The sequence below is a fragment of the Anoplolepis gracilipes genome, chromosome 1, assembly GCF_047496725.1.
Source record: "Anoplolepis gracilipes chromosome 1, ASM4749672v1, whole genome shotgun sequence".
In the NCBI taxonomy this organism is placed as follows: Eukaryota; Metazoa; Arthropoda; class Insecta; order Hymenoptera; family Formicidae; genus Anoplolepis; species Anoplolepis gracilipes.
In genome coordinates this window covers 22,674,509-22,687,569 of record NC_132970.1, presented here as the reverse complement: position 1 = coordinate 22,687,569, position 13,061 = coordinate 22,674,509, and the positions used below count along the sequence as shown (strand labels likewise).

Genomic DNA, 13,061 nt, shown 5'->3' with positions numbered 1-13,061 from the left:
GGTGACGTCGTAAAGGTACGTTCATAAATTATCTGCAGGAGTAGTAGCCTTTAATTGACCAATCGATTCAAAAGGAATAAAGATTTCTCTGTCCTGATTGGTCTATTAAATCCTATTTTAACCCACGAGTAGGATTTCCGAATGCACTCTATGTCCATATGGAATGCAGTGACATTACGGCGCATGCGCTCTTGAGGTCTACATTCTTAACAATCGCAAAATTCACGAGTATTACCTGTCCTTGTTTAACTTTTGGTAAACAACGAGGATGGAACGATCCCACGAGCGTTAAAATCGCCAAATGAACGTAGCCTAGGATTATGCATTTGACGTCACATATATGCTTTAGTGTTTGAATAATCAATCAGGATAAAGGGGTCTTTGCTCCTTTTGTGAGCCTAATTGAACGATTCAAAATATAATTGTAACTTGTAACGCGAAGTACAGTGTACTCTGAGATTTGCATTCATTGACGACGCGAATTCTTGTAATTGAAGTAGTGAAATTTCTTCGATTTAGATGCTGTGGAAATAACTACTGTTCGTAACAAGAAAATACGATAATTATAGTATGTATAAGATTTGTATTGCAATAGAAAATTGGATTTATAATAATATTGTGTCGATGGCGAACCTTAATTTTTTACAATAACAATGTATCGCGAGTACGGAAGAAAAATCATATAGATTTTTAACGGGATATTTTAGTAACCTAACAATAAGTAACCTAACAAGAATATTTGTAATACAGCTGAGAAATTTAACTATTTATAATAGAATGTAAAATTAAAATTATAATATTTAGTCCAAATTAATAAAATATATAAAGCTCTTTTTAAATTAATAAATGGAGAAAGCAAAGACGTAGAGAGCTAGGCCAGTTACAAACAATTAATTAAATATTTTATAATATTTATAGTATTATAACTAAATCTTTAAATTCTAGAATCCTTTGAAACTACTCTTATTTTTTTATATTTCTATTATATTAAAATAATATATATAATAATAATTTTATATTAAAATAATAATACTTTATTTTACTTGAAAATAGTGTTTTTTTTATATATTTCGCGATTATTTATTAGTATAATTTATATTTCGTATATTGAATCTAAATCGATTTATATATGATTGTTACATTACCAACAATCGGCTATATATGTTTTATAATCATATTTCCAGCTTCTAAACAAGATTCCAGCTTTCAGAATATTTAATCCATATTTCTCTGATATAGAGAGTGAAATTTTACCTACTGATAATAAGAATTTTTCCTTCGCTTTATAATTTGGCAAACACAGCAATATTTTTTTATTTTGCCTATATAATCTTTATATAAAAAACAATATGTATATTACTTTTAAAATTTATCGATTGTTTTGCGTAGATAACTAATGCTAATGAAATTACTAAAGTTGTTGCTTCATTGAGTTAACAAAATTTGATAATATAATCCTGCAATGTATATAATGTATTATTTGAGCCTTTGATTTTTGTAATTACAATTAATTTATCGAACATCTGCACAAATAAAAAATTTCAAAATGTGTTACACATTTTTATAATTAAATAATTTATTTTGTGTGTGCAATTTTATAGCAAAACTAATAATTTATTATTAAAGTAATTATACTTTAATTTTTTATGTGCTTTTCAAACATCAATCTATATTTTGTAATTTAATTAAAATATTTATTCAGATATGCAAATCAAAACATATGCATTTTTTTTTAAATCCACCGATTTTGGCTTGTTGTTTATATAGTATCGTAATTGTTTGTCTCTGATTTTTCCTTTTCTTATCTAGACGTTTGCATAGCATAAATCGCCGGTCTGTTCTCGTTCTGCTCTAATCTTCCTGCATCGTGGATCAGTTTATTATTTTAGAGCGAACCCCTTCCTTCGGAATCCTATTCTCTGTTATATTCCTCGTCCGCTTCTCGTCTTTCTTTTCCTCTCCCCCCCCCCTCTCTCTCTCTCTCTCTCTATCTTGCTCTTTCTTTTTTCTGCTTTTACTCACGTAAACTTCTTGAACTGATCCGATTTTTGGATCAATGCTATTTTAAAAATTCACCTACGCATTGACGAATGCATGTATGCATGAATATAATTTATAAAATGCGACTCTAACAGTTTATGTAAAAATATCAAAATTTCTGAAGTAATAAATAAGATACGTAAATACACATTATAAAATACGGATTAAGATTATCTTTTACTTGAGATTGAAAGATTTTTGTTCATGTACAGACTCCTATTGAACATGTATATGTGCAATACTTAGGATATCTTTATATATTCTCTTCGACAAGAAGCTTGATGACACGAGTGTTGGTGCTTGAGTTATAAGAGAGTAAATCTTGAGAGACTTACCTTGTTTGATCTTCTTGCATTTTTTTATCGCTATCATTTTTATTACCACTTGTTTAATTCAATATATAGCTAAATATAGAAATTTTCTTTACATACACATCATTACATGAAAGTTTTGTTATGTAAATAAGCTACCATTTGAGATGTCATAGAATATTATGCTCTTTAAAATAAAGTAGAAAAGTATAAATATAACTGAATCTATTAGAATTATAATTTATATTATTAAAGTTGTATATATAAATTATTACTAAAGTTATTGAGATAATTTTTTTATATATAGGATTTTTTATATATAAGATTCATAATTTTTAATCATTCTAAAGTCTCTTTTGAATATTAAATTAAATAAAGAAGTTATATATATTTTTATTAATTCAATTATTTTTATTAATTTATTAGTCTTTGTGAAGTATTAGCAGAACAAACTTCTTTTTTAATATTTTTTAATTTTTTTTATATATTTATATATAATATTTAATAAAATGATCAAAATAATATAACTCTTATAGTTTTAAATAAAAGTAATTTTTTAAAGATGAATAATAAATAAAAGAAAAAAGACAAATCATGGTATTAATAATTTATACAAATCACTTTGTAAAACTATCTCTTTTAAGAAAGGAAAGTTTATTAATATATATATTAATTTAATGTGTTTTTTCTTTTTAATTTAAAAAAATATTAAAATTTTTAGATGGATACATATCCTTGTAAAAACTTATTTTATCTTTAAAATTAAAGAAAAACAAAACTGTGAACATTATCAATATTTAATACATATTTTTATTAAGCTTTGGCACACATATTAATGAAAAATTCTATTTTTAACTGAAAAGAATTAAAATATTTCTTACTTTGCGCTTATCTTCCATCCCGAAACATCATCTCAGTAATATGAACACCAAAACAGCGTGGAGGCTGTCAGCAACATCGTTGAGTGACTCTTCTTGCACCTCGTGTATGCATTCGTCGTCAGTTTAATGTACATTCCGCTCGCGACGTTCGTTGAAAAATCCGTGCTATGTTATTCGCTCTTGATAGTAGAAAATTTTCGATGAAATTCGGTCACGAGGTCACTTTTTTAAAGTCGTAAAGTATTATTCTCTTTATTGTGTATGTGTGTGTGTATAATTTAATAGCTATAAAATCATGTTGAAAGTTAGTTCTTCTACTGTTGCAAAAATAAGTTTTTTACAAGGATATGTATCCATCTAAAAATTTTAATATTTTTTTAAATTAAAAAGAAAAAACACATTAAATTAATATATATATTAATAAACTTTCCTTTCTTAAAAGAGATAGTTTTACAAAGTGATTTGTATAAATTATTAACACTATGATTTGTCTTCTTTCTTTTATTTATTATTCATCTTTAAAAAATCCCTTATAATATTGAACGGCTTATATAAATGATCGAAAACATAATCATGAACTGAAATAATAATATACTGTCTCAAATTAAAAATATATATTTACATTACTGCAACTGAAGAAGAGATATACTCATGATTACTTTTATTATTGATTATATTATGTATAATTATTTTTAAGAAGCGAAAAATTTATAATGTATTAATGTAAATTATAAACATACGTGCATAATTGTAAGTAGCGTAAAAATGATTTCTCCATCGTTACCTCTCACGTAATTGCAAGGAATTAATTTATTACTTTGCAATTTCATACGAAATTCCGTATCGTCGAAAGTCGAGGAAATCCGTAGAATGGAAACGTTCCAATCTTATCAGGGTTTATCAGAAAATTTACTTCATAGAAATCTTCCTTTCGACCCGTTTCCTCCAACCGCGCGATAATGTTCTAAGATCAGCGGGATGTCAGCACTATTTCGGGAGCTGACAGGATCGATTGTCGAGTCGCGTTTCCGCGAGAAGGGGAAATATCTCCCCGTGCTTTATAATCGCGGACGCGCGATTTTTCCAAAGAATGACAAAGCCGGTATGTATTTAAACACGTGATGCAACAAGACACGGATTTGTCTGCACGGTGTTGCTCAAATAAGGATCGTCAGCTAAAAAAGCCGAAAAAGAAGCCTTCCGCCGCCGTCACTTTTATGGCGGGCAAACATACCCTTCCAACAACGTGTGGCGCGCAGTATTTCTAACAGCAGTATGTTGCTGACTCCGTCGCTTGCGATACACATCCTGTCCGTTTACAAAAATATATTTTAACATCGTATTATTTTTTGAATCCGATATATGTAAATTTAAAATATAAATTTTTGTATGCTTTTATATGATAAACTCGATATTTGTTTTATTGACAGATATTTTTACTGTTTGCAATATTTATTTAATTTCAATTTTAGAATATTAATAAAAGGAGAGAGATTTTATCGTTATTTTAATATAATTTAAAATTTTGACACATTATGAAAAAAAAAATAAAGAAGAAGCTCTTTCGTGTAAAGCTTTAAAGACTACGTCATCCGGTTTATCCGTCACACGATGACGATACCGTCTCCAAATTGTCTGATGACCAACGTATATGCTAGGGAATTTATCAGTCGGGGCGAAGTAAATCTAAAAGGAATCTTCCGCGATATCAACAAAACTGTTATCGTTACCGCAAAACCATTGTGACGTAAATGATGCAGGACAACTGTTTAATTGTATCATCCGGTATGGATCATTGAATCATCTGGCATCAAAATTGTATTAATATCTTGGATGTAAAATTTAACAGAAATCTTTTATTAAAGTTTCATGTGTTCTATAAAGAATTACATCGTTTAATAACACAAATCTACCGATTTGGATTATTGGGATAGAAAATCATGCGCGACAAAGAAATCAATAGAGAATTTTCTTAGCAAACGTTGTTTAATTCTACAGACTTTGTTTCTCCGCTCTAGATTTAAATTAATTACATCGATTGATGGATCATAAATATAAATAGGATATAGTCGAGATGCATCAACATTTTTTTAAAGCGGACGTATGCATCTCTCGATGCATACCACTACGCACCCTTGAGCCACGATCGGTCGTGTGATCATTTTTTACGTAACTATATTTTACATTTTTACTTACATCACTTATATTCATACTCGCAACTGCAAATCGAGAATTCTTTTCCTTTTTTATTACTAATTTATGAATTATGAATTGAAATTCAATGAAATAGGAGAAGAGATCTTAATAAATAATTCATTTTTAAAATTGTATACAAGTCAGTATTTTCAAATTTTAAGTAAAGTAAATCAATGTCAAAATTTTTGTAATCTTAGTTTATACCAAAATTATACTTTTTACCGATATAAAAATACAATATGTTGTAGTATATTTTTTGAAGAAATCATAAAAACATTGAAAAGTTTGAAAAAGTTCGAGAAGTTTGAAAAGTACTAATCCCAGATTCATTATTTAACAGAACTGTCTTTTTGGAAATTTAACGTGTAATTCTGTGTGTGCTTCCAGATAATATCGGAATGCAAATAATAGATATATAATTTAAAATTTGCTAACAATTTTGTTTACCGTAAAAGTATGAAGCATTTCAGAGCACATTTACAGCGTTTAAAATATGGAACTTTCTATACAAAAATAATCTTACGAAATTACATCATTTGTTTCAGGGAAACGTCTTCACATGCTGTACTTGATCTGATCGTAGTACATTGTTGCTGGCGGTGGTGTTGATGCGTGATGGATATTTGTCGAAACTGCACCAGGTATGTTCGATATACTTAGACCACCGATGTTGCTTAGATTTAACGAACCCAACGAGCTCAAAGAGCTCAAAGCTACCGATCCTCCAGGATGTGCGAAATAGGATGGTTTACGGTCAATAATGCCACCACCAGAACTATTTGAACTCGAGCTAGAACTGCACTGCATTTTTATGCCTGAAATCAAAAAGAAATCACAAAATTATTAATTATTTCAAAACTATGTATTTTTCACAAAAAAATATCTCGTAAAGTATCTGAGAAATTTTAATTTTTTTTTGGTGAAAATATGATTGATTATTATTCTCTTATTATTTTCTTAAAGTTTTGCATGTTTTATTTTTTTTAATAAAACATATTTTTAAAAAATGAACAGATATCTCACGTTCCAAATTAAAATCAACGAACTACTAAGATTACTACTACGTTAATGCGTATAAAGATTTATTATTTAATCAATGAGAATAGTTTATTGGAAACATTAAGCGTTGTCGTGATATACACTTGCACGATCTTTTTTTTCTATCGTCTTAACGAGAGATGTATAAATATTTGACTGCAATTTTTAAACAATTTATATATGCGAATATGAGATTTTATTCCAATTTTATCATTTAAGACCGTACGCGATGGAAATCGAAAGAAATGGAACGAAAGATCTCACGATAGAAATTGGTACTTGGGTTAGGCTCCATAAATCTAAAGCTCCGGCAGTTCTCAAGTAGCTTCTTCTCAAGCAGCCACTTCACTCGTGTCTCGATTTTGTTCTGTTTTTTTTTTTTTTTTTTTTTTTTTTCCTTTCTCTCCCTTGCATCCTCGTATTAATTTTTGCTTCTCATATTCATATGCGAATTACGGATTTGCTAGTTTCTTTTCAAAACTTTCGAGGCTCTTGTTTCACATATTTATCATACGTCGAATATTGCTAATCTTTTTGTGTAATATCTCTGTTATTTTAACTCGCAAAATTTTCCGGCGCTACGCCAGAGGCTTTTTGATTCAGAGATCAGCCAGTTTTCTTGATTCGGAAGCGCGACGTCGCGAGTGGTACCGCGATGTCTTGGAACGACTTCGTGGGTGGTCCGATGGCGCTCCTGTCAGTCAAAATCCCTCTCGTAGGTCCAAATGCTCTCCGTGCTCGACCTATGTGTCTGTGTATGTGTGTGTGTGTGTGTGTGTGTGTGTGTGTGTGTGTGTGTGTGTGTGCTCGCGCCATTTCTTCTTCTTTTTTTTTTTCTTCGAGCGAGCGTGCGCGAACGCGAAGACGCTGGCTTTCAAGAAGCACACAACTTGTGTTCTGACCGGAATACCGGCACAACAGGCCATAGTTCGTAAAGAGATCGCGCTCCAGAAATATACGTAGAGCGTGGCGGGTAAGAAGAGTAAAAAGGCGAGCCTACCGTGGCGTCTGCATGGATCGATCTCGTTTACACTCCACTGACTGACGGAAGACGAACAAGAAGAAGAAATCTGCGATGTAGAAAGCGTGGGTGGTAGCGTTTATCTCCTGTCGATCCGACGTTGTATCAAGATACAGGAGGAAGAGATTTACCCTCCTTAATCGAGATTAGACTGTTCGCAAACCGAGATATTTGTAGAAACTTAAAAACTCTACTGAATATTTCGACATTTACTTTTTTTATTCAAATTTTCATACATCGTATGATGCTAAATTATAGCGTTTAATTAATTATCAATGTAAAATATATTTAGAATTTTCTAAAATATATTTGAAACAACGTGACTATCTTTTTTCTAATAGAATATAATATTTGTTATACATCAGCTATTTTTTTTTAACCACACAGCTTTATTAGAGATTTAATTATCAAAGTTCAAGATTAAATCGAAAAGACTTACGAGCAATAAAGAGTTTAAGAGAACAATTTGTGGATCAATATGCTTTCGGTAAAATTAGCGCCGTAAATATTACGATGCTTCATTCTCTGTAGGGTTAAGGCCGAATTAAATCATCTCGTTTATGCCTCTGATAAATATTTATGCGATAAACGATTCGAGTAAGCACTTGTTAGCACGCGACTACGCCTGAGGCGAAAAATGCATTTTACGCGCGCCTCCCTCAACCTCGAAAATAAATAATGATTATTTTTATGTAGAATGAGATCATCCAATTATCGAATGATTTATTGCAGAATCATTTTTGATCTTACAACGAAATAAAGCTTTGACATAGATGATTCAAATCTAAAAAAATATAAATATATATCTATCTATGCTTTACTTGCATAGGTTGCAAATAAGATATTGCGGATCGAATTCTGTAATATTTTTCACTCGCATCGAAATTATCGACTGTTTCGTTACCATAAAGCATAGTGTTAACGAGCATTTTATTATCGCCTTGTCAGACACAGTGCTGGCTAAATTAATCTCGCGAGAAAAGGAAACGCCTTGACGCCTCCGTCTTACGGCGAGTTACACGTGTTAAGTTACAGGGTACAAGTTATGAGTTCGAAAAGCGTCACAGGGGCGTGACAGGGATGTCACTTCGGTTAATTCTTTCTGTCAACTACGACGATTTAAATCGTCATAGTTGTTTTGCATCTATCCATCCGTATCCTCTCTGACGAGATAATCTTTTTATTAAATCATTATACGATCAAAATTGCCTCAACACATTATTGTTATATGTGTGAGTATATATATTTCTGTTTTAACATATGCATTGTGTAAGAATAAATTATTTTTCAGGATTTATTATAATATTATATATTTAAAAAATTTAACTAGTACTAGTATAGTATTATAAATTAATTTAGCCGTACTTTCATAATTTCAAACAAATAAAATTAAAACTTAGTTATAATATTTTTATTGAATCAAATTAATATTATATTTGTCAAAATATAATACAAATATTATATGTAAGTTAATATTACATTTATTAAAATATAGGATTATAAATTAATTTAGCCGTATTTTTATAATTTCAAGCAAATAAAATTAAAAACAAGTTATAATATTTTTATTGAATCAAATTAATATTATATATGTCAAAATATAATACAAGTATTATATATAAATTAATATTACATTTATTAAAATATAATGCAGGCAAATTTGAATTGGATTGTACGAATGAGGATTAAATCGAATGAGAGAATTATGTTCTTCTAAAAAAATTACTTCTTTAGTCGATGCATAAGTATTCCGAGAAGAAGTTTTGGCTTGTGCCTTATAATTTTTTTTATTATTATAAAGGATGAAAGGTTCGAAAGAATAGTCGCGTCATGGTTTCACTTTGCAGGACACGGCGCCTGAAAGATCGTAAACTGTCTCCCAATTTTCCAGATGGCCCCTAAATGACGTCGCGAGCCGTCAACTTCGTCCTCGCGACGCAAAGAGAGCTCAAAGTTCGTAAGCATTATATATCTCGCTTAAAGGTCGTAAGCGCGATATATCGTTGCATTTATCTATTGTTGTGCTCCATCATCTCATATTTTCTGTCAAGCTCCTAGTTTCAACTTTTTAACAAGAACACTTTAAATCTAACTAAAATCGCATCGTCGCGCAGTGTTATATTTTTATCGCATGTACAGAAATTTCTTTCGCATTTGACATTTTTAGACTGTATTACATTCTAATTTTCATTATTTGTGTAATTTCTATTTTCATTGTATTTACATATATAAAAGTTTCAAAGATGACTTTTTAAAATACGTGACATTTTATAATATTCACTGAACAAAAATATCGAAAAATTAAACGATAGAGCTAAAATTAATAATATTACACTCTTTGTGTTGTAAAAAAATATTCTGAAAATTTTTCAAACTCGCAATTGCGAATGATCATATTTGGTAAAATAACGCAACTATTTGACACGTTAATAACACAATAAAAAAATATATATTTTAGCGGGAAAGAAAAACATTTTTACTCACCGTGATCTGCAGGAGTCTGACATCCGCTATGCGGTGAACTAACATTGGCTATAGGACTGCTATTACCATTCGGTTGCTCTTGCATAGATTGCATGGAGATATTGACACCGGTAGTATTGTTGACTCCTGCGAGGCCGTAACCGATATAATAATCCTGTCCAGGTGCTTGAGTGGTGGGAGTCGAGCACTTTGAATAGTTGCTCATCATTGTCTCGTCTTTATAGTCGGTTGGGTGATGCTGCTGGTGATCTTTCACCGTCGGGTAACTGTCGGTTGGCGGACGGTAGGCCGTCAGCTGATCCTGACTTCTGGCACCGAAACCGGGCTCGCTCTTGAACGTCACTAGCTCGCCGTTTCTGTAAACCGACGGTGCCGATTCGCTGCCAGTCTTGTACGTGACCTCGGTAGTTTTGTAGGTCACCTCGGCTATCGGTGGCCCCGATTTGTACGTCGTGTGCCCGTCCGGATACGCCCAATCGGCGGACATTGCTGCGCTCGGCGCGTACATGGCGTATTCCTGATAGTTCTGATACTGATTCTGATAACCGTTGGCGTACTCGATACCGGGACCGGTGGCCAGATTCTCGTACGGACCAGACGTTTGTACACCGACGGGACCGGGGCCCGAGTAGTATTGCGGATATTGCGGCTTCAGGGCTTGACATTTGCGCCGAAAGCCACGCGGCCGTCGCCGGAAGCTACCCTCTTCGAACATGTACTCCGTAGACGGGTCGATAGTCCAATAGTGACCCTTCCCGGGTCTACCTAGACCTTTGGGTAGCTTGATGAAGCACTCGTTTAAACTGAGATTGTGACGCACTGAGTTCTTCCAACCCTGATAAGTGCCACGGAAGAACGGGAAACGCTGCTGTAGAAACGAGTAGATCTCTGACAGGGTTAGTCTCTTACCCGGACTCGACTGGATGGCCATCACGATCAGGGCGATGTACGAATACGGCGGCTTCTCTTGACGGCGAGTGCCGGGTTTTCTGGGTATCTCGTTGCTCGTTGGATTGCACATCAACGGCTCCAGATTCGTCTCCTGAGGCAAACTACTCGCGCTCATCGGCAGCAGCGCCGATCGTGCGGCCGTCGTGGAATTCGGATGCACGACGACCGTTTGCTCCTGTTGACGCAGACCGGACTCGGACTCGTTCTTCATAGTCAACCGCACGCTTTCGGCGCCGGAGTCGCGCGGCATCGACGGCACGATCACGCTCTGGTTCATCTGGAGTCTTGGTCCTTCAACCGATCGCCGACCGTCAAAGTTCAGCCGTGACGGGCATATTTTTAGCGAGAAAGTGTTTCCAAACGGTATAACGAACAAACGCACTATTTATGATTCGCACAGAGATATATCACGAAGAGACGCTACGAGACGACGCGATTATTATATCGTACGGTTAATCTTACGCGAAAATCGAAATGGAAGTTATTAGAAACTCTTGATGAATTTTTTTTTTTTTTTTTTCGCTCACGGAGCAACGAACTCGCGCGGGACCTTCGCCGCCACCGATAAACGCGACGTCGAGGTTGCGGATATTTACACAATCGGATGTAAATTGTTTGCGCGATTCCGCCGCGGAGGGGTCAATTATTTAGACTCGCTTCTCGACGGCGTACGGCTTACGGAGTCGCTGTGAGATGCGCCGCTAAGTGTTTTCGGATGACTGCTGTTCGCCCGCTCGGCACGAGAGCGGAATCTCGCCCGCGGATGACGTTGATCGCAGGGTGACAGGCGTCGAGACGAGCATCTCTCTCGTAGGCGTGACGATCAAGACGAGAACACGAGACTCGGATTGGCCGCACGCCGACGTTTCGGACGAAAGCCAGATGCTGTGGCCAATGGCGTCTCGAACTGCTTTCGCATCATCGCGACTCCAACATCTTCTTCGTCGTCGCGGGATTATGGGGAAGTGGATTGCGTAATGGCGTTATTTGGATTTAGCCGTCGGTGGTATATGCCATCATGTGGCTCATTGCCTTCTATAGGAAGTCTGCAATTATCGTTCATGTTGTAAGAAGATAGAATAAGATACTCCTTATTGAAGTAAATAGCAAAGTGAAAAATACATGTATAACTAAAAAAATTCTTGTAGAACCCATGAAGTGTGATTTATGAATATCGAGAAAAATTCAGGAAATGTTTAAGAGATATTTGAAGGATATCTCGTTAATTTAAAACATTTCTTCATGTTTGTATTAATCTGAAGCTTATATTTTTTGAGTGTGATAGTTGCATATAACGACTATATATGTTTTCATGTTAAAACTAATAAATAAAGATATCAAAAGATATAGATAAAGATGTCAAGTAAATAAAGATATCATAGATACTTGATTTTGAATATATATATTTTGACATTTCAATAAATTTATAATTCAGTAAAAAATTTTTTAATTTAATTTTAAAGAAGTGCACAAGAACGGATTTTTAAAGCGAATTTGTAAAATTTGTAAGTATTACATTGCAAACTCTTATGTTAGAATTTTACTTTTCTTTAAAAAATTTTTTTTGCACTTGTAAATGACTAAAATATCAAAATTAATTTTATTAAAAAATTTTCGAAACTATATAAAATAGTTACATAAAATATAAAATAATTTTTACATAGGTCTAATTATCTAAAAAAATTGAATATATAAGAATAACATTAAAACTTTAAGACACCTTTCTAAAATCATATTTTATCTTACATATTTTTTTCTCGGAAATCTTTGTTCAATAGTTATCATTTTTTTATTTAGAAATAAATAAACATTATTTAGAAATAAGTAAAGTTATCACAGTTGAAATTTTGATTTGTTCGATTTAAAAAAAAATTATAATTTTATCAAAAGTTATATAAGTTTTAATAACATTTTAAGTCAAAAAAATTAAGTTTATTCAAATCATAAAAATTCAATTCAACAGTTTACTCAGTAAAAAGCACTGATTAAAGTAGCATAATATATTAAGTGAAAAAAAAATTATTTGTTATTATTATATTATACATGTTATATTAAATATTGAGTAAACGAGAGAAAGAAACATACAAATAAATGGCTTTGCCATATGATTTTGCAATTGCATTCTATTTCTCTTAAGAA

The 13,061-nt window shown here is 32.7% G+C and overlaps 1 protein-coding gene across 1 annotated transcript; it reads right to left on the bottom strand.

Moving 5' to 3' along the window:
* Positions 1-4,690: 4,690 nt before the first annotated feature.
* Positions 4,691-11,665, bottom strand: LOC140668081 (uncharacterized). The gene is made up of 2 exons (XM_072896663.1): positions 9,972-11,665; positions 4,691-6,243 (listed from the first exon to the last, which is right to left on the bottom strand). Exons 1-2 carry the CDS (start codon positions 11,197-11,199, stop codon positions 5,984-5,986), a joined length of 1,488 nt encoding a protein of 495 aa, XP_072752764.1. The 5' UTR covers positions 11,200-11,665; the 3' UTR covers positions 4,691-5,983.
* Positions 11,666-13,061: the final 1,396 nt, after the last annotated feature.